Source organism: Candoia aspera, chromosome 1 (genome assembly GCF_035149785.1).
Source record: "Candoia aspera isolate rCanAsp1 chromosome 1, rCanAsp1.hap2, whole genome shotgun sequence".
Lineage (NCBI taxonomy): Eukaryota > Metazoa > Chordata > Lepidosauria > Squamata > Boidae > Candoia > Candoia aspera.
Genome location: NC_086153.1, coordinates 243,408,051 through 243,429,607, shown reverse-complemented (window position 1 = coordinate 243,429,607; position 21,557 = coordinate 243,408,051). Strand labels below are relative to the sequence as shown.

The 21,557-nt window shown below is 37.7% G+C and overlaps 1 protein-coding gene across 3 annotated transcripts in view; it reads left to right on the top strand.

Annotated features, from left to right (window-relative positions):
• The window catches only part of CARS1 (cysteinyl-tRNA synthetase 1), a 46,139-nt gene that overhangs the window by 6,049 nt on the left and 18,533 nt on the right, over window positions 1–21,557 (top strand). Inside the window, exons 2-15 of one of the 3 annotated variants that reach the window (XM_063289361.1) lie at window positions 2,748–2,993; window positions 10,015–10,106; window positions 10,530–10,618; window positions 10,887–10,983; window positions 11,321–11,419; window positions 13,107–13,256; window positions 13,487–13,627; window positions 14,256–14,344; window positions 14,748–14,869; window positions 14,967–15,079; window positions 15,980–16,108; window positions 18,123–18,252; window positions 18,502–18,605; window positions 20,012–20,109. In XM_063289361.1, coding sequence (XP_063145431.1) covers window positions 2,748–2,993; window positions 10,015–10,106; window positions 10,530–10,618; window positions 10,887–10,983; window positions 11,321–11,419; window positions 13,107–13,256; window positions 13,487–13,627; window positions 14,256–14,344; window positions 14,748–14,869; window positions 14,967–15,079; window positions 15,980–16,108; window positions 18,123–18,252; window positions 18,502–18,605; window positions 20,012–20,109 — 1,699 coding nt within the window. The remainder of the gene's footprint in view (window positions 1–2,747; window positions 2,994–10,014; window positions 10,107–10,529; window positions 10,619–10,886; window positions 10,984–11,320; window positions 11,420–13,106; window positions 13,257–13,486; window positions 13,628–14,255; window positions 14,345–14,747; window positions 14,870–14,966; window positions 15,080–15,979; window positions 16,109–18,122; window positions 18,253–18,501; window positions 18,606–20,011; window positions 20,110–21,557) is intronic. The other 2 variants (XM_063289362.1, XM_063289363.1) reach the window with 2 other exon arrangements.

The window sequence follows — 21,557 nt, the reverse complement described above, 5'->3', positions numbered from 1 at the left end:
TGTCCAGCATGACCTCTCTAATTACTTTTTGGGGGCCTGTTTCATTGATGAATGGTATAATATAAATCAGATGGAAAGGGTTTTTTAACAATCTGTTGTCTTACCCTCACCAATTCTTATGCTATTTCTTTTCGTTTTTTAGATTATATGAAGGCAAACGAGTGACCAGATGTTTAATTTTAATATTTGTGTAGAAATAATTATTTCGTTTATCTTTTATTGATTTTTTTGTAATATCTTTGTTGGTTGTTGTGAGCTGCCCAGAATCATTGAGAGTTGGGTGGCAAGCAGGTTTAATAAAATTTATTTATTTATTTATTTATTTATTTGGAGAGTGGGGAGAAAAGTTGAACTGATACACACTTCTTTGGTAGGTCTGTTACTGATATAGCCCTGGTTGGGAATCCTGGGAGTTACAGTCAAACAAATCTGGAGAGCAATTAGGGCTTTCCTGGACAAAGAAAGAAAAAGATAGGTATGATAACAAATTGTCAGTCCCATCATAGTTTGAAGTAGATGGTGAATTCTAGGTCTGAAAAGACTAATTTGTTTCTTGTCTTTACACATACTTTGTTCTCTTTCTTCTTCTCAAGTACTCAGCGTGCACCTGCTAACCTTTAGATATACTTCAAATATTTATACCCATAATCTTACCCTGCTTTAATTAAATTAATTTGAAGAAGTATGATGACAGAATGAGCAGGTATCTTCCAGAAAACTTTTGATTATTAAGAAGATGAACATTAACTAACATCTGCCTTGCTCTGCAAAATCCTTTTCTGGAACCACCCACTCCATTTAATTATAGCTGTGATCTAGTTTTTCTAAATCTTGAGTTGTAGACATTCCATGCTACTGAATGATCTTGGGTTGAGTGATTCACAGTATTTTAAAGCCCCATTTGTCTGCACATACAGTATGATGGCTAAAACTCTATAGAGGTGTCATGAGCACTGATGGTGAGCAGGGGGGGGGGCTATCCAGGGGGGAAAACGCATGCGTAGTAGTGAGGAGTTGAGCAGTCATTCAAAGAGACACAGAACAGACCCGCCTTGACTTTTGGGGTTTAGCTGTATGGGTTTTCTCACGCTTCTTCAGTTTGTTAGGATTTTCTGTCTACTGTAGCAGTAATAAAACACTAGAGACTTATTCCTCGTCTCGGCATGGTTCCTGCTTGTCAGGACAGAGGTATATGCAATCATTTTGGATTACATATGTAAGCTCTCTAAAGACATTGAAGATTTAACTATTTCAAGTCGAAAAACCGTCTGTGAGCACTTTTGACTGAATACTAAATGATTGGAAGTAAATGTGAGTGAGAATAAATGGAATACTTAGCAAATAATTCAGCAAGGAATAAGAAAATGATATGTGATGTCCTCTTAGTTTTTTGTGAATATGTGTGATTTTTCTGTATGCAGTGACGCTGTGTTCTTGTGTGAATGTAAATGACTTGAAATAAGTGTTACATAGATTGTAGGATGCAATGTGAGGCGTGGGTCTGAAAATAAATGGTCTGAAAATAAATGTATTAAAGAACAAAGATTGTATTTGACAGGAAAAATGGAATGAAATACGGTACACATAAAATAGTGAAAAACTAAAAGTAGATGAATGTATCTACTTTGGTAGAATGTTTACTACAGAAGGGAAAATGGATGAATTTTAAGACATGTAAATGCTGGTAGACAGGTAGCGGATAGTATGTCTATTCAGAGGAATGAATGTTTGTCAAAAGAAGCAAAAATAATGTACTGTTATATGGAAATGAGAATTGAATATGTGACGAAGAACATAAAAGTAAGATGGAAGCAGTGGGAAAAGAATAAGTGTGTAATTAGAAAAGATAGGGACAAGAATAAATGGCTGCTGAATGACTGTAAATTGAATAAAAAAGTGAGTGACCAGCATGAAAGAAGCACACTGAAATGGTTTGGTCATGTAAAGAGATTGAATGAAGAACATGTTTCAGAACAAATATATGAAGGAAGATTGGACAGGTTAAGAGGAAGGGGCATATCAAAAAATGTGGTTGGATGGTGAGATTCTGAAAGAGGTGAGACTTTGAAGAACAAAAGGCAATGTATGATGTGGAGGATGGATGTAATGGAAGCAAGGACGGTTTGCAGAGATAGAAAGCTATGTGAATGGTATTAGATTTAGCTAATTTTCTTTTTTTTAAGTTTCATGCCTCAGTTTCCTAGGCTTAGTATTTTTTACTCCTCTTCTGTAATTTGCATAATGTTGCTTATTCTAAAGGAGTATAGCATGATGGTTAGGTATTCATGTCCAATTTTTTTAAAAAAGTATTAAAAATGGGGAAGAATAAATTTCTGCCAGATGTTTCAATTTTCTTCCAAGTCTTCACATACCTAATTCAACCTGACACATACTGTACTAGAAGTCTGAAATGTTACTACAGTAGCAAGTTTATCCACAGACACTGCTTCCTGAAAGGAGAGATTAACTTAATTTTGTCTGGTTTTCCTCCTTGGTTGCCTGGAGGCAGCCTACTTACTCCCTCAGATAACTAGCTCAGCAGCTGCTTCCAAAGCTGAAGACCTCCAGCCTTTTTCTCCTGTTTTCTGCTTTTTCCCCCCTTCTTGCTTTTCTTTTTGCATCATTACCCCAGATGAGCTAGCCACTGCGGGTATGTTGTGCTGCAAAATGCATATAGAGTGGAGAGACGCTTTATTTCTGGATACTTTTGAGCAGTGAGATCTGACCGCTTGCCTCTATCTTTGCAGCTTCTGACTACACTGATATTCTGAGCATTAGTGAAGAGGAAGACAGGCTGAAGGCTCTGAATGAGTATCTCAGCACCCGTAGTTATATCCAGGGCTTCACATTTTCACATGCAGATGTGGAAGCTTTCAGGCAGTTTTCGGGCCCACCTGTGGACCAGCATTTCCATGTTGTTCGTTGGTTCAGGCACATAGAAGCAATCTATGATGGCAGCTGTGAAAAACATGTCTCCTCTAAACTCCAGACAAGTAAGTAACAATAGGGAGCTAATGACTTGCTATTTGCTTATCACTTTGTTTAAAGCATCTGTCAAGAATCATTTGGTCACTTTGATTTGTTTGAGTTCCTGCATTTAGGAGTCAGAGGCAGCTGCAGCATGATAACCCACCCAGATACGCAAATCTCTCTCTTCTCCCAGCCCCCAGCCTCCATTTTTCCTTAGAATAGTCCCATCGCTGAATGTGGACATGTGCTGCATCCTCCCCACCTCCTTAGTCATCATCTGACACAAAGAAAACCAGTTTTAAACTGTTTGTTTTCCATGACTTGCTTCCTCATCTTTTTAAAGAAGAGAAAGCACTTTGTGCCTACTAATATATGACAAATTCATAGCTCTTTACTCTTAGAAGGAAGAAGATAGGGAGGAGAAACAGGAAGGCCCATGTTACGTGCTGATGTTTATCCTTGGAATTGCTAAACTAACCATTGCTGTTGTATTCAGCAAAAGGCACCAGCTGTAGCATTTAGGCCCTTCAAAGAGAGCTAGGATGGAGATAGGTAAGTACATGCATGCTTGCATTTACAAAGAGAGGGAGGGAAAAAGAAAAAAGAATTAAAAATGACAAAAAACAAACAAGAAGACACAAAAGCGTATTACATTACAGTTTAAAAAATGTTGATTAGATCCATATCCTACGTTCATTCAGTGCCCCTTCTTTCTATATTCCCCCAAAACATCAATCCTATGAGGTAGACACACGGGCACACACACACACACACACGCGCACACACAATTGAGACCATTTTTAAACACAGCACCAAAGCCTGACCACACAGAATAATGTGGATCAGTGTTCTCTTACATCAGTGGAGAACCAGTTCAAAAACAGAAAGTAAACAAGATTGTAAATCTGGGGTTCCACTATTTTTCCATGTTGAAGAAAAGTACTGTATTGTAATCACTTTGTTGCACCCCCCACCCCCCCACCTGGAAGGCATAATTCTTGATATATTAATACTTCCAAATTGTTGATATATTAAAGTATAAATTAATTATAGTGTATATTCACTTCTTTGAACTGTATTGATCTTTGTAAAACCATAGTAACAAATTTGAGGTTGTTAAGCCAAAATGGGGCTATAATGGGGCAAACCCATATTATATCAATAAGTGTTTTTAATGCAGGAAATGCAGCAGAACTATTACTAAAACTAGAGCCAAGCCCTGCCATGGTGTCAAACGGTTTACATAATACTATTCTAATTATGCCTGTAATATGTTTTTTAACTTGGTTACTTACATTCCATAGAGAAAGTAAAGTCAAAGTATATTCCTAGTGAGAGTCAAGATAGCTAATACTCATATTATATACAGCTGTAATTTAGAAAATGTAAAATAAATAATGTTGAACTTTAGCAGGAAAATTACATGTCACAGGTACTGTGGGTATACTGTGTAGAAAAGGTGAACTAAAGTTTCCACCAACTTTACTATATGATTTATGAATATTATAATATCGTATCATATTATATAATATATTATAGTACTGTATTGTTATTCCCAAGGGGGATTTGTTAAAAGAATAAATCAATTAAAATGTAATCCCGGATAATAGAGGTGGAATTGTAAAAATAGAGCAAAATAGTCAGTGGGGCCAAAAGTACATCTCAAAACTCAATGCAATAAAAAGGTCATAGTTTGGCCCTGTAAGAATAATAAAGTAGATGCCAAGCAGACCTCTCAGAAGAGAGTATATCTCAACCTGGGTACCATATTGAAAAGGTCCTCTCTCCAGAAGCTATGTCATATGGCAGAGGCTCTTGCACAAGGACCTCCACTGAAGTGCTTAATTGACAGGTAGGTACCGGCTGACCTTCAGGTGCCCAGGTTCTGAGCTGTGTAGAGGGTCACATGTCAAAACCAGCAGTTTTAGATTCAGTAACTGACATGGCACACATGTAAGACAGTCAAGATGCACGTTCCTGTCCTATAAGCTACATTCTGTGCTTTCTGTAGTTTGTAGTTATATTGTTTGTGAATACAACCATATTAGTAATCTAGATCAGTGTTTCTCAACCTTGGCAACTTTAAGATGTGGGACTTCAACTCCCAGAATTCCCCAGCATGCTGGCTGGGGAATTCTGGGAATTGAAGTTCACACACTTTAAAGTTTCCAAGGCTGCTGTATGTATCTGTCCTTGTGGGTTTCCAAGGCTGTCCTTTGGTCCCCTACTGCAATTATTTATTTTCCTCCAAGGCCAGATAAGCTCATACCACAGCTGCTTTCTAGACATAATACATTGTTCTAAAAACTGGACTTGTGCAATCATGGCAGATTTGATCAGAGCCTGCAAAAGTTGCTGATGCTTTATTTGTAAAAAAAAAAAAAAAAGTGGTGAGCCATGTTAATTTTTTTGATAAGAATTTTATTAATTTTCCAAATATAATTAAGATACAGAATATAGAACAGATAGAGTGCAGGTCTAAAGAAAAAAGAAAAACTATAGAAGTGCAGAACAGAGAGAGAGCAGAAACAGAAAGTGACTTCCGACCTTCTCCAATATAGATATGAGTACATTTACAAGTATAATCCCTTACCATTAGTCAAACCTTAGTAACATTAGTTCTATCAAATCAAGCCATTTAATCATTAAAACCCAAAATCAAAACTTCATTTTTTTTTCAGACACAAGCAAGTAGTCTAAAAGTGGTTGTCATGTAGAAACAAATCCAGAAACGGTATTTTCCCTTATCAGTCAGCCTTGTTAATTTAGAGTGATTTGTTATCAAGTAGTGTCATTGGAGAACTCAAGATTTTTTCTTTTTACCAACTTTTGTTACAATAGCAGATGAAATCTTGTTTAAATGTGATGTGGGCCCCAATAGGTCCACTGACTTTAGCTTTCGCACTTAGGGTCTTGCCTGATCAGACTTGACTTTATAGATACTTCCAAAGTTGTTCCATAGTAACATAATCCAAAATGGATTCTTAGGACTCTTTACATTATTCTCTGAGCTTATGTGAACAAGAAAGGAAAGAGTTGGGTTATATTATGTCAGAGAGTTTCCTCAGGACAGATGTGTGAGAATTTTATTAGATGTCTGTAATTAAAGTTTCTGTTTCTCCCATGAAGCTGCAGGCCAATGCCTAATGATAATTGCCTTACTTACGCAAGTAAATGTTCCACATTTGATTAAAACATGCCAGCACTACTTTCTGAGGACAGCAGAGGGCAAGCTGGCATGTCTATAAAACATTGATATTTCTGCTGATTGTGTTGATTGAGAATTTATATTTCATCAGTGTGTGCATCCTTGATATAGGCATCCTGAAACATTTTCAGCACCGTGATTTTTTCTTTATCCAGTCTGGATATATACAGGACAAGACAGATATTTCAAAACAAAGAAATTGGTGCAGAAGTTCATTATATCAGGAATATTTGTTAAACGTTTGTTCTCTGTAGTTGGGATCTAAGTAACCATGTAACCACCTTGGCATGGCAAAGGGAGCCTTCGGCTTGTTTTTCCAAGTGCCACCATCCATGCCATCTATTGATGGACTTTGGGATATGGGATTTTTTAAAGTAATTTGATAAAGGATGGAGAGGTGTTGCTTGAAGAAGTACAGAAAACAAAACAAACCTCACCACAGGACATTGGCTGCTCCTAAAGTTACTGTTTCAGATTCTGGTTTGCATTGCCTTGTTTCTATCTGTCTCTCTTTACACTGTATTGGTGGTATCCACTTTTTGTCTCTAAGACTAGAAATTATATTAGGGAAGGGATCTATATCTGAATGTCAGAGCATACTTTGCATGCTGAAGAGTAACGCTAGGAACAATTTAAGCTTGTAACTGTGGAGGGCCATGGTCATTACCAACAATGTTGTGCTAGATGGACCAGTGATCTGATTCAACATTTGGGATGTGTGAATTACCCAAATCCAGTTCAAATTTGCTATATGATTTGAGCAGCCAATTTGATTTGAATTTATGATGTGCCAAAGTCCATAAAACCTTCAAATTGATTCAGAGTTAGTAGTTTCAATTCAATACATCGACTTCAGTATTCAGCCCTATTGAAAACAAAGCACTTTCCTAAGAATGCAGATTTGTGTTAGATTATGTTTTATTTGAATTCATTATAAAGTGACTGTTGGGAAAACACAAGTGAATGTCCAGTTTGATTTCTAACTAATTAAACAAGTACCTGTTATTTTTCAGTATAACTAATTCCCAGGGCATATTATTATAATCATGGAACAGTTCAAAACTCCTTAACAAAAACTATAACATAGTAAAAACAAATAGTCAAGACAGAAGAATATGAGAAGAAGTTGGATAGTTTTACACAAGCTTCAGTAAATAAAAAAGACTACTTTAAAAAGTAGTATAATTTGAGAGCTTTGCCTTGCATTTATAAATACAGAATTTTTCAAATTACAGTGCTACGTTCTATCCTGCATAAGTCAGTATAACAATAATATCAGAAAATCCTGAAAGGCACGTAGGCCCATATTCTCTAGTACAGTGATGGAGGCTCTGTACATCTTTCAGAGGTGTTTGTGAATTAGATTCCTCTATTGCAATGAATAGGAAATTCCTTTTGGGTGGGGCAGCTCAAGAGAGAAGTGATGGTGTCCTATCTGCAGCAGATGAGTAGATTGTTGGGTTGTGAAATGCAGAGCCTTTTTTCTGTGCCTTGTACAAAGAATATACAGGGTCCTTGTACAAGAATATAATAGATGCAGCATAGTCAGATTTTTTTTTTTTAAGATTTAGGGGGAAATTAACATTCTTATAAGTAGAATGAAATACGAAGCAATCTGTTCCCAAATCAGTTCAGGTATTCACTAGTTAAATTTTTGGAGATAGAAAAACTTTATCATAATCTCATGAACATCACCAGCAAGTGATGTTTTGCCATGCAACTTCAAATGGAGCTTCCTATGTGATTGCTTATAATTTGAAAGGTGGGGGGTGGGGGGGAGGAAATCTGAAATAGGGAAAAGAAAAGCAGAAACCAACGAGCATTCACCAAGCCCATCTGTGGCTCTGTGTGCTTCAGGATGTGCAAGAGGTTGACAGATGAGATCGGTGGATACAAATTTTTCCTTCAGTGAGATCACAAAGATTGAGGAGAACGTATGGATCAGCATCTTATTCCTGGTCTTCTACAGATACGTCCTCTAGATAGGAGGGAGTTTGTGTTTCCTATTGGTCTGTTTCTGTTTCCTAATTGAGGACCACATGGCACTTTGTGAATCATACATTTTAGGGTACAGATACATTTCCTCATATTTTCCTGTTGAAGTAACCTTCTCTGGATCACTCCTTAAGGACTTTTCAGCATTTGCCTTCCTGTTCTGTTGTACTGTTTACTGACGAGGATATATTTTAGCCCCTATTTTTCTCCTAAATATTTTTTTTCTTCATTTCTCTGCTGTTACAATTGCAAGTAGGTTAAAGTAAAAAAAAAAATTAAGCAGGGAGGGTAGTAAGAAACTAAGTTCAGTCAACCATTAATTCTGAAAGAGAAAGTAGGAGTTGCTTATTTAAAATAAATAACATGGAATATATTGCTTATATCTGATGCCAATCTTAAGATATGTTTCATTTATTGGTGGACACAGTGCAGGAATTTATACCCGTGTTGTTTTATTTTGTTTTTTAGGTAGTATGTAAAGCATTGTGATCAGTATTTCTAGATTTGCCTCTTGTTACTCATGCCTTCAGTTCTTTAAGTGGGTCTCTGGTGTTGATTACTGTATTTCAACATGATTTAAATTTGAGTGAGGTTTCATACAATTTATAGGCAAGGGATTATTACATTAAGCTTTATTGCTTTAGTAATAATTTTGCATATTTAGTTTTTGGAATCTAATAAGATATTAATATTTGTTCCTGTCCAAAATCCAATTCTGAATTCAGAGTTATTGGGGGGGGGGGTTGTTCCCCTGAAATTGGCTTTTGAAGCTGTTTAGTGCCAATGTAAAGGCAGCCACAGTGATCTGTTAGAACATCCTTAAGCTGAAGATACCTCCACTGTTGTGAATTGGGAAGACCAAATACTTAAAATAGTCATTACATAGTAGTTGATTTAAAGCCATGATCCCAGCTTCCGCCAAATAGAATGATTTACCACCAATTTTCAGAGCAGAATTTTCCCAAAGAGTTAGATACTTGTGAGCCTCATTATCAAAACTTAAGCTATGTCCCAATGTGGCCCAAAGGTTTATCACTGCTCATACACCTGGAAATAAAACACCTTTTCTGCTATATGTTGTTTCAAGCAGTTGCCATGTTCACAAAGGAAATAGATAAAAAACTTTCCAACTTAGCCCATAAGGGATAATATTCAATTATATTTTCATTCCAGCAGCAGGTAGCTAGTAAAATATTGACCTAATGGTGGGGTATAATTCTGACAAATACAGAAGATGCAATGTATTCTATATGCTTTTTCCATTGATAAAATGTAAAAGAAGATTCCAATAATATGAATGCAAAACGTAAAGTGTTTTGTTCAGTCTGCAATCACTGAACATTAATCAAATGCAGCAAGGCATTTCTAAACAAAATATGCAGTTTGCATATCGGTGAAAGATATAGTGGAATATCTGTACTGCTCATGTTAATATTGTTTTTCTTTATAGCTGCAGTTTCTAGCAATTTCATGCAATGCAATCCTGCCTTTTTTTTTTTAACTACCTGCTGCCCCCACCTCCTGCCCCAACAGTTCTGGCGGGAAAACCATGACTACCTTAGCAAACTAATTTCTACTTTTCACAGAAGTAGATTTCTAGTTGTTGTGGCTCCTATGAATGATCAAAAACCTTGGCTTTACTTCCAGTCTTTGGGGAAAAAATGGTATCAGCTATGCTATGATATTAGGTCTCTATGTCAAACATTTATTTTGGTGTATTTCAGCATTCCTTCTGAAATATTTAATGACAGAATAAGAGGTCCTTGAATGTTTTCTTGTACCACTGTATCCTGATGACACTGTCACTTGAACATTCATAAAAAAATTAAATTCTTTTCCAGGTAAAAACAAACGTACTCAACCTCACTGGGCATCACCCCAAGGAACACCTCAGCCCAAACTCTGCCTATACAATAGTCTCACTCGTAATAAGGTGAACTTGTTTTTCTTTCTTATATCTCTGGATAACACATTTCTCACATCATTTTAGTTGCATTAGTTTTTTAAGCTTGGAAATAATTGTTGAGAAGGACTGAGTTATTATCTGCCATTGGGGATTCTATTTTTATCAATGGTTGTTTACTTGTAATTGTATTTTTAGATATTATATTTTATATATTGTAATTTTATTGTATATTTATTGTTTTATTGATTGTTGTTGTAAACCACCCAGAGTCCCTCTGGTGGGAGGAGATGGGTGGTGACAAATTTGATAGATGGATGGATGGATGGATGGATTGATTACCCCAAGGGCTGCTGTGGTATCAGTAGTGTTACTTTGATTCAAAGTTGCTGTTTTCAAGCTTAATAAATTCAGCAGTTTTCATTCATTGCCATGTGTGCTTTTTCTTCGTAGGATGTGTTTCAACCCCAAAATGGCAACAGAGTCAAATGGTATTGCTGTGGCCCAACAGTGTATGATGCTTCCCATATGGGGCATGCAAGGTAAAGTAGGGTTTTTGTTAGAGTTGAACAAATCTGTCTTGTATGACTTTGTTCATTTTATAAGCCTTGCTTTCAGTATGCCCTATTTCTGTATCAGTTGATTAAGAAACACATGAAAAAATCATACTCATTTTTGTTTGCACATTTCCTAATATATGATTATTGCAAGAAAGCTATTTTATATATTATTCTAAGATACACAGTTCTGTATACTTGCTTGGGAAGTAGTAGCACATATACAAAATTAACTTGTTTTTAATTATTTTAGATCATATATTTCATTTGATATCCTGAGAAGAGTTTTGAAAGACTACTTCAAATATGATGTCTTCTATTGTATGAATATTACAGATATAGATGATAAGGTAAATGTAAATACGTAATTCATTTAACTTCTGGAATAAGACTTCCTACTGAGGTTATTTAAAATAATAGTTAATTGCATTTTAACAATGTATCTCTCACTAGTTGAAGGTTTATTAATTCTTAAGATAGACAGCACCATGAATATATACAGTAGCTTTAAAGAGGAAATAGAAAAAGGCAGATGTCTGCCTCAAGAAGCTTTCTATTTGATCATCAAAAAATGACAGTGGGGTGGCATAAGAGGGAAAGATCAGGAAAAATATGCATGTTCAAATGTGGTGGTTACAGCTTCGTGTATATGCTTACTTCCTAGACATAATTTATTTTTTGTTGTAGATCATAAAAAGAGCAAGGCAAAACTACCTCTTTGAACAATACATGGAGAAGAGACCATCAGCATCACAGCTGCTTGAAGATGTCAAGCTGGCTGCTATGGTAAGCTCATGGTCTGTTCTTCTCCCTTCCCCTTGTGCATTCTGGAATTTGAAGTCCACACATCTTAAAGTTGCCAAGACTGAGAAACCCTGAGATGTTAATTCCACTTCACTCCTTCCTTTTTCCTTTTCTGTTCCCTCTCTTCTCTTTCTCACCCTCCAGTTCTTTGAGAGTTTCATTCTTTTTGCCACAATCAGTGGCTGATTCCTTGGGAGTCCTGCAAAATATAAATTTAACAAACAAACAAGCACACAAACAAACAAATAAATAAAATGCTTATGACTGGCACTGAGAACTGCCAAAGCCTTGCTGTTCAGTGCTACCATTGAAAGAGAGAAGCTACCATCAAAGAGAGAAGCTAACTGTCATGAGTAAGGATGGCGAGCAGGGGGCTCCCATCCAGGCTGTAAAGCGCATGCGTAGTATTGAGGAATTAAGCAGCCATTCAAAGAGACACAGATCGGGCCCGCCTTAGCCTTTGGGGTTTATATGTCTGGGTTTTTCCCACGCTTCTTCAGTTTGTTAGGAATTTCTGTTATGTAGCAGTAATAAAACACTAGAGACCTATTCCTTGTCTCAGCGTGGTTCCTGGCTGTTAGGACACTAACGTGCCGTATTAAGAGTTGCAGAGTGCTTGGATTAGAAAGGAAAAGCCTGGACGGTTGTGCACGTAGCCCCTTTTGGCAGCTCCTGCGATCAAATGTGTTTTTTCCCACGATCACATGGCAGCAGCTGATGATCCTGCAAACCTGTTTTGAGGAGCCACTGACTCATGCTACTGAGCGCCCCCACAGGCTCCAAAACAACTTTTCCACTTGGAATCCAAACCACTGCGTAGCCCTATTCCTTATAGCCACATCCTAATATGTTCTTGTCTCTCAAACACTCCCAAGCCAGTCTGAAAACAGCTCCTTTTGTCCAAGATCTGATTTCAGCTCCCCTTTCCTTTTTTTTATCCTGAGGTTGATTTGTGCTGCTGCCCTCTCCCCTGCTGCAAATCAAACGTATTCTCTGCATTTGTTTGCCTCCAACTCTTCCCTCGATAATTGCCAGAAACATTCCAAAATCATTTTTGAAAGGGGTTTGGAAATTAAATTAACGATGAGATGGAAATGTGCAAATATTCATAATTTGCATAATTTGTTTGGAAGGTCCACTTCTGTAGTGTAAGTGCCTGATGAGGAACTTTGGAGAATTCAAAAACTGGCAGGCATACTCTTCTGTAACATTTTGGTTGGTCCTAATATAGGGATGAGCCAATTAATAATTTTTTGATATATTTTTTTCCTAAACCTAACCCTGACCCTAACTCCCAAAATTGCTGGCTGGGGAATTCTGGGAGTTGAAGTCCACACATCTTAAAGTTGTCAAGGTTGAGAAACTCTGGTCTAGGGTCTTGGGAGATAGTCACTTTCTCTTGGAGGAGAGAGGTTGAATGCTGCGCAAGAGCAGAGGGCGAGGTCACAACCAGAAGGGAGCAGGACCTGTTTTCTCCCCTCCCCTTTACACATCCGTACATTTCCTTGCTTGCACATACATGGATGCATGCACACACATACTCACACGATATAAAGAGGGCTTTAATGGCTACTACTTATCTGTCTTTTTACATGCTAATGCTTCTTTTTGCTCTCATAGAAGAATCCACGTGGTTTTGTTTGTTTTTCATCCATGTTTCTTAATTCAGCTCTTTTCAGCAAAACTGAAAGAAACTTCTGATCCTGATAAGAAACAGATGCTGGAAAGGATTGAAAATTCAGTGAGAGCTGCTGTGGAACCACTAGAGAATGCCCTGCAAAAGAAACTTTCTGAGGGAGAAGTCAATAAACATACTGAGGTTGGTGCGCTTTTCTGAAATAGATTGCAAATCATTTTGGTCACTGCCTTTTGATACATTGCCACACACACACTCATTCACTCATTCATTTCCCAAAGCAGGGTTCCACTGAAGTGTCTTTCCCATGAAGCTTGAAGAGCATGTGGGCATGGGGCTCTGGGGATTTTTTAAGAATTGTGGAATTGTGCATTATGATAAACAGCCTGTGTTAAATATAATGTATTTTTCAGATTTTGTTGCAAGAAGGAAAAGATACACTCTCTGAGTGGCTGGACACTAAGTTGGGCAGCCAGGTGACTGACAACTCTATATTTTCCAAACTTCCCAAATTTTGGGAAGAAGAGTATCATAAAGATATGGCAGCTCTCAATGTAAGTAGACCTGCTTATTCAACAAAGCTTAAAAAGACACGCCTGAATAGTATTGTTCATGCTTCATTGTTTCAGATTTCCTCTCCTTTGCAAGACTAGAAAGGAGATATGTGATGTTTGTAGTTAAAAGTTTCAAACCACAGTTTTAGAAAACTATTTCAAATAGATGTTGAATTAGAATTTTATTAAGATGATAATCTGAAATCTTTGGGTAGAATCCTCAGTAAGTCTGTTCTTAGTAATGTGTTTCAAAACTGTTAAAAAGTGAAACATTTGTTCCTATCTAGAAAATCAGAATTATAATGAGACTCATATCAAGAACTATTTCTGTTCCATCAACAGTTGGAGCAATGTTGATTTCTATTTTCAGCTTGAAGGTTATTTTACAGTTCTAGCTTTTGGAAATTGTAGATATTTCTTGATTTCATTAAGCAGAATAATTACCCAAGAATGCTAGGTGTTTGGGGATCAGTTTCTGTCTGTCTCATTTGTTTTAGGTTGGGTTTAATTAAGATTTCCCTGCCAAGTTTTAATATTATTATGCTAATATATAATTTTAATTGTGAAGCAGAATATATTTTGGGATCCTGGTGTAGCAGAAAATAGAAAATGTTTGGGTTTTTTCCAGGTATTACCTCCAGATGTCCTGACTCGTGTTAGTGAATATGTACCAGAAATTGTGGACTTTGTTCAGAAGATTGTAGATAATGGGTATGGGTAAGTATAACTTGACTTTTTTCCATTGATCTCTGTAACATACAGAAAGTGGTGAGAGGAATAGTCTGAGTAGCTGGCAAGCAATATACTGGCTTCCTTATAAAGGATTATCTCCAATGTCCTTTTTATCTTTTCTCTAACTTTTCTCTACATTATATAACAAAGAGTTACAATGAAGATTTTCAGCTGTTTTACATGTGATCCTGAATTAATCCTTATCCAGTTTTCCTGAGCCTGATGCTTCCAGATGAGCTGGATTACAGTTCCAAACATCAACCCCCAGCATAGCCTAGTTTTCCTGAATTATATATAAAACTTGGCCATGCAGAACTGTTCAAGAATGTTATTTACATTCAATAGCAGTAACATTTCTGTTTTGTAAAACTGTAGTTTTGCCTTCTAGGTATGTGTCCAATGGATCTGTTTATTTTGATACACTAAAATTTGATGCATCTGAGAAACACACCTATGCAAAACTGGTCCCTGAAGCTGTAGGAGATCAAAAAGCATTACAGGAGGGTGAAGGTAATTTAATTTCAGTAAATGAGTTTCCAGAGAATATTTGGAGACAATTATAAAGAAGGTTACTGATTCTTATAATCATTTCTCCTACTTCTCCTAGGTGACCTGAGTATCTCAGCGGATCGTTTAAATGAAAAGCTATCTCCAAATGATTTTGCTTTGTGGAAATCCTCCAAACCAGGAGAGCCTTCATGGGATTCTCCTTGGGGCAAAGTAAGGATAATTGAGATTGAGATCAGGAGACACATTTACTCCCTTAGGGGAGTAGAAAGTTTTGATTTTTTTGTTTGTTTTTAAATTTTCTACAATGCCATTTCTGTAACCAGACCAAGCAGGGAAATTTGTACACCCCTTCTTATATATGATTTTCACCTGTGCAACAGAATCTTTGGATTTAAGAAACTATTATTGTATTTTCTGCATATGCATTTTAATCCATATACACTAAATAAGCTTGTAATAAATGATAGTGTCTAACAACTACACCCATTATTAATTTTTATAAGTTCAGGGAATACAGCTGTGGAAGGTGTTGACTCATAAATCACATAAATAGCTTCTTGGTTTTCCTGCTGTCAGCACTGATCAGGTTCTCAGATTAAAACTTTCTATTAGTGCTTTGAAGTAATGGCCCTAGAAAGATACAGTTTGGAGTATTTTTCTTTTCTGACCTGATAATTTTATAGATGAGGTTTATTTATTTATATTTCTTTTTAACAGTCTTCCCATCTGAGTTGATTATAACTTGAACCCATTCTTATTATCTTTGGCCTCACAGCTCTGTTAGCAGACTTTTTTTTACAGTTTTTACAGTTTTAGGTTGCAATTATATATTCAGTTCATCCTAATGTTCTTCTAATCCACCAGCTGATTGGAGACTTTAGAAATATTTATCTGCTAATGTCTTTAATTCCTAAGCAAAAGGCAAACATACCCTGCAGTTTGAAGGACACCACCTTATACAAGGTGATGAGCCCATCATTCTTCTGTACTTCTCCAGAATTCACTGTCTGAGCAAAATCATTTAATGAATATAATGCATGTTAGCCTTTCATATTAATAGCCAAGGACATTAATCCATATGATTAATCATTTATCACCATGTCTAAATAGGGACGTCCAGGTTGGCATATTGAATGTTCTGCAATGGCTGGATCCATTCTAGGAGAATCTATGGACATTCATGGAGGAGGTTTTGATCTTCGTTTCCCCCACCATGACAATGAGTTGGCACAGTCTGAGGTAAGTGATGTGATGTACTAATCTGTGGTTCTCAACCTTTTGTTTCTGAAGTCCTATATATCCTTCTATAAAAATAAAACTGGGCCCCACCAAGATGGGAACAAAAATGATACTTTATTCAAGAAGAACATTTATATGTACACTTCCATTCCATTACTATATTGGTCTGTTACAAAGAAGTGTGTGTTTGAATCAAAAGAACACCCTGTACAGCTCAAACCCTAGATTGCACTTCAAGTGTTTGCTGGTGAACCCCGAGTCTCATTCCGTCTATTATTTGCTTCTCTGTAATCCATGTCAGAAGGTAGAAATGGGCAAGGCATCCTTCCCAACAGCTATAACAAGAAAGCAGGCCTCCTGTTTCAGCAGTGCCACCATACAGGGCCACAACTAGGGGGGGCAACCAGGGCATGTGCCCCGGGCACCGTGCTTGGGGGAGGCGCCAAAATGAGCTCTGGGGGGGGGGGGCGCCAAAATGGGTGTGGAATCCATGTTTGCCCCGGGTGACACAGACCGTAGTTGTGGCCCTGCCTCCATAGCTGAGATCGACCAGCCTTGATGCATTAGATAGAGACTGGGAGTTCTGCCTTTCTTCTTTCTTGTTCTTGTTTCCTTTCTCTTTCCCCCATACACAGTTTTGGGGAAGCAAGTCATATCCCACCTAGAGTTCTGTGTACCACTGATTGAGAAACACTGCTCTGGTCCTGACCATACTCCAGGGTAGACGACTTACTGCACTCCTGATTTTGCTCACCTACAATTCCCAGTTGCTAAGAATTGTTGTTTAAATAGTTGACTCTTCCCCTGAGCATTGGGATGGGGTGAGACTGGAGCCCTGTGATGGTTGCTGTTATTGGGGAGTGTTGCTTAGGGCCCCAGGCGCTGGTTGGGGGGGTTTATTGTTTCTTATATGTTTTTATTGTTATTGTGAGCTACCTAGAGTCATGGTATGTAAGATAGGTGGCCATATAAGTTTCCTAAATAAATGTTACCAAACCTACAGATTCTCAGGCTGACCATTAAAATGTTCTTCTATTACTTCTTCTTAGCTGTAAGAAGTATTACATATATGTTCACTTTTTATTCTGTTTGCAACTAGTTTGAGCTTGTGTGTTTCTACTGTTACAGTTTATATATAAAATTTTGACAAAATTCATCCCAAAATATGGTTTGCCATTAGCTTAGAAGTCCATATACAGGTAGCCCTAACTTAATGACTGCCTTGTTTAGCAACCATTCAAAATTACAACAGTGCTGAAAAAGTAACTTTATGATCCTTCCTCACATTTATGACTGTCACAACATCCCTATGATCACACGATCGGATTCAGGCACTTCGCAGTGGGCAGGCATTTATGACTGTCGCAGGGTCCCACAGTCACATGATTGTCATTTGCATGTTTCACAGCTGGCTTCTGACAAGCAGAGTCAAGGGAGAAGCTAGTGATAAAATCGCAAGTCCCAGTTATGTGATGTCTCACTTAACAACCATGGGTGATTTGCTTAATGACCGTGGTGCAAGTGAAGTTTTAAGCCAATCATGGTCATGTGATGTCTTGCTTAATGACCATGTTGCTTAGCAACAGAGTTGCTGGTCCCAGTTGTGCTTGTTAAGCTAGGACTACCTGTACCTATAAAAGTTATAGCATAAAGCCCATGTTAATAGTTCAAAGAAACTATGGTTTAAACCTTTTTCCTCTTTAGTTTTCATCTGCACAAATTTCCTATTTCCAATTCTGGAGGCAGAACGAAGATTCTAACCATGATTTGTTAATTCAATCATAATGTCTGTCTGGACCAGCATCAACAATTACTTGCAAACTCTCTTTACACTGTCATATCTTATTATGTGTTAGCTAATGTCAAACCAGCCATCATGACAAACCATAGTTAGACTTCTTTAACTGTTAGGAGGTAACATCTGACTAACTTAGATTGTTCTTTTTTTAAGGCTTCTGCAACCTAATAGGGGTTCATATTATAATATATATCTTTGGTCTCATTGATTTTGTAGGCATACTTTGAAAATGATCACTGGGTGCGCTATTTTCTACACACTGGGCATTTGACAATTGCTGGTTGTAAAATGTCCAAATCTTTGAAAAACTTTATTACAATAAAAGATGCACTAAAAAAACATACAGGTAAGATCTAATAATTTAAAAATATTTCATTTTTGGTGGGTAGAAGGGAGTTAGCTGTTGCTCAGTTTATCTGCATTGTGTTTGGCTAAAAACTGGCTAATTTGCATTTATGATTATTTCTTTTATATTGTAATTAGCATTTTGGGTTTTTTTAGAGCAGCTACATATTGTTAGCCTAAATGGCCTCTTCCAGCTACAATTCCCTACTGTGCAGCATTTTTCCATTTGTTTCTTTAACACTCCCAACAGCACGGCAATTAAGGCTGGCTTTTCTTATGCATTCTTGGAAGGATACTCTAGACTATTCAAAGAACACCATGGAGTCTGCTATCCAGTATGAGAAATTCATGAGCGTAAGTTATTTTCCTTTCTTCTCATTGGTCTGTTGTGCAGATGTTGGGACATACTGCTGAAAAATACCAGGTGTTCTTTGCTCCTTTCTTCATGTGCAAGATTGTGGCACAAAACAATAAGGTAGGCCTATACACCTTGATCCACCAAACCAAAATCAGCTCACTTGTCACACGTGGTAGTCATTCATGGACTCATTAGTTTTATGATCTGTTCAAAACAACAAAGAGGGAGTGGGGAAGTTGGGAACAGGACTTCACAGATCATACTGCAGGCTAGGAAATCACAAATGGAGTAGACCCATTTCACAAGGTAGCATAAGCATCTACAGGTAATCCTCACTTAACAACCACTCGTTCACTGACCGTTCAAACTTACAACGGCACTGAACAAGGGGGACATATGATGGATCCTCATAGTTGCGGCTGTCGCAGCTTCCCCGTGAACACATGATTGTGATCTGGATGCTGGGCAACCGGCTTGCAGTTACAATGTTGCACCATCCTGCGGTCACATGGTCACTGTTTGTGACCTTCACTGCTGGCTTCCGACAAGCAAAGTCAGTGGGGAAGCCAGCTGGAGATCACAAATGGCGACCATGTGACATCGCACTTAATGATGGCAAGGGGTTCGCTTAACGATGACAACCGAAAGTGCTGGAACTGCTGTTGCTAAGTGGCGCAGTCACAAGACATCATGCTTTACAACCACGTCACTTAGCGATGGAAATTCCAGTCCCAATTACCATCATTGACCAAGGACTATCTGTACTACTAACTGTGATTATGAAAAAGATGACATTAGATGTCATCATTTGCCCTAAACTCACCCTCATAAACACCTGCAAGTGATATGTAATAATAGCAATACATTGTAGAAGCAACTAGGATCAGGCTGACTGCTTACTGGAAGAAACCAAGAGTCCTATCAACTTTCTTTTGCCTGGTATAGATTGAAAACTTGCCAGTTGAAGGTTAATTTCAAGTGACAATATCTTCAAAGATTAATCTGTATCATAGTGGGGAGGGGTTTCCTTGAAAGGCTAATTAGAAATAAAAAAATTCGTAAAGACCTGTTTTCTTAGTTCATTATTAGCACTCTTTAAATCAATATACAATGCAAGGTCTTGGGGTAGGTGAGGAAGTAAAACTCTTTTAGATCATCATCCTATTTGGCAAGAAGGTCTTGACTCTGCTTAACTCAACAGCCTTTTTGTTAACGTATTCCACCATATTCTGCAAAACCATGGTTAAGGCCACACAGCTGGACAGCAGGTAATGAAATCTTGCTTTTCTTGCTGGGTTAAATCCTGTTTTGGGCCAAAAATGAGTTTGAAATTAGTACTGAAATAACTATCTGAACAACATTCTTTGTAACAGATTGTGGGATCTTTCCCTTCCCCTTTTAGGAGTTCTTTTTAAATGTGAAGGATATCCTTCGGTCTCCTGCTGATGTGACAAGCCAGTTTGAAAAATGGGAAAACCAGGAAATCGAGCTGAATAAAAGGTAAGATAACCATTTTTCTTTCTCTCTTTATGAATAGATATTTGTATATTTGTGGCAAGGGATCCCGTTTTTCAGACTGGCATTTCTGTTTAGAGCAGACAGGGTGCCTTCCTTAAACACTTCCTCCCTGAAACTCAATTACTTGTTAATTCACATACCAACCAGGCCATTCATAGCACCAATCCCAGGTCTTTGCACATGCCTTCTTAACTGATTTCTTCTTCGGTTTAGTGCTTGGCACAGATATGTACATGCCCGGCTATGTTTGTGCATTTCGCTCTCAATTTCTCTGTTAAAGTATGCCAGCTAAGTGGGCAAAGAGAAGCAGCTGTTCTGCAGCAGATGTGTTTTGCAAACAGTATTGGATTTTTCATTTAATAAATTAAAATTTTCATTTAATAAATTAATAATATTAGTCATTTTTGACGTTTTTGTACCTATGCATGAAAAGGTTTCAGTGCGGCGACCCTCAGACCAACAAACTAGGCCTCAATTTGAGTTGATCCTGCCCTAGACCAGCATCCAAATTCACGCAGAAGGTCCACTCATTTACCTGCCTTACTTTTCTTTCAGCGGAGTGAAAATTAGCCTTGCTACTGTCAGGGTACCACCAGCTCTGATGGACCCACAGTAGATTTCCTTTTTGTTCTTCTTTCAGAATGAATTCTGCTGCAGCAATTAGTTGTTCTGGGGCTCTGCTGCAAAGGCAAGAGCAGTCTGGTACTTCCCCACATAAGCAGGGTGAAAATTAAAACCGTTGGCTATTTGCAGCACTCTGAACATCCTGCTGCAGACACAAAATCTATGCTAAAGTAATTCAGAAGCTGAACTCTCAAACTGAATTTGACAGCAGTTTCTGCTATACACGTGAAACAGTTTTATATAACTATTTCATACCTGTTTTGGTCCCCCAGAGCAAAGTGCACTGAAGCTCTGCCTTGGCTTCCTGGAACTCTTTTCTGCTCTTGGCTGGCTTCCAGGGTGCATTTTTTTATATTGGTCCTAAACCTATCAAGCTTGTTTTATAGCCTCCAGAGTTAGCACACATAGACAAGATGGATTCAGTCTTTATCAGACAAACTATCTGAAGTAGGATTGCACAATTATGAGACATTTTTGTTCAGAAACCTTCACTGATTGGATTTGGATGTAATAATCAATCATGGTTTACCATGACAGGAACAATCCTAGTCTTGCTCTCCAGATTTGCATACTCCTCCCTTCTTTTCCCATGCCCTGATAAGACAGAAAGCTTCTACTCCTGTTTCTGATTAACCACATAACTGCTGTATCATCCAAACCTGGAAAACTCTGGCTAAACTTATCTATATGACCAGTGGAGACTAGCCAGCTTCAAAACCTAGCATCTGAAGCTGATTTGTTTTTACCTACCATTGCTAAGCTCAGTCTCAGTGTACAGTTCAGACAATATTCTAACATGCCACAAC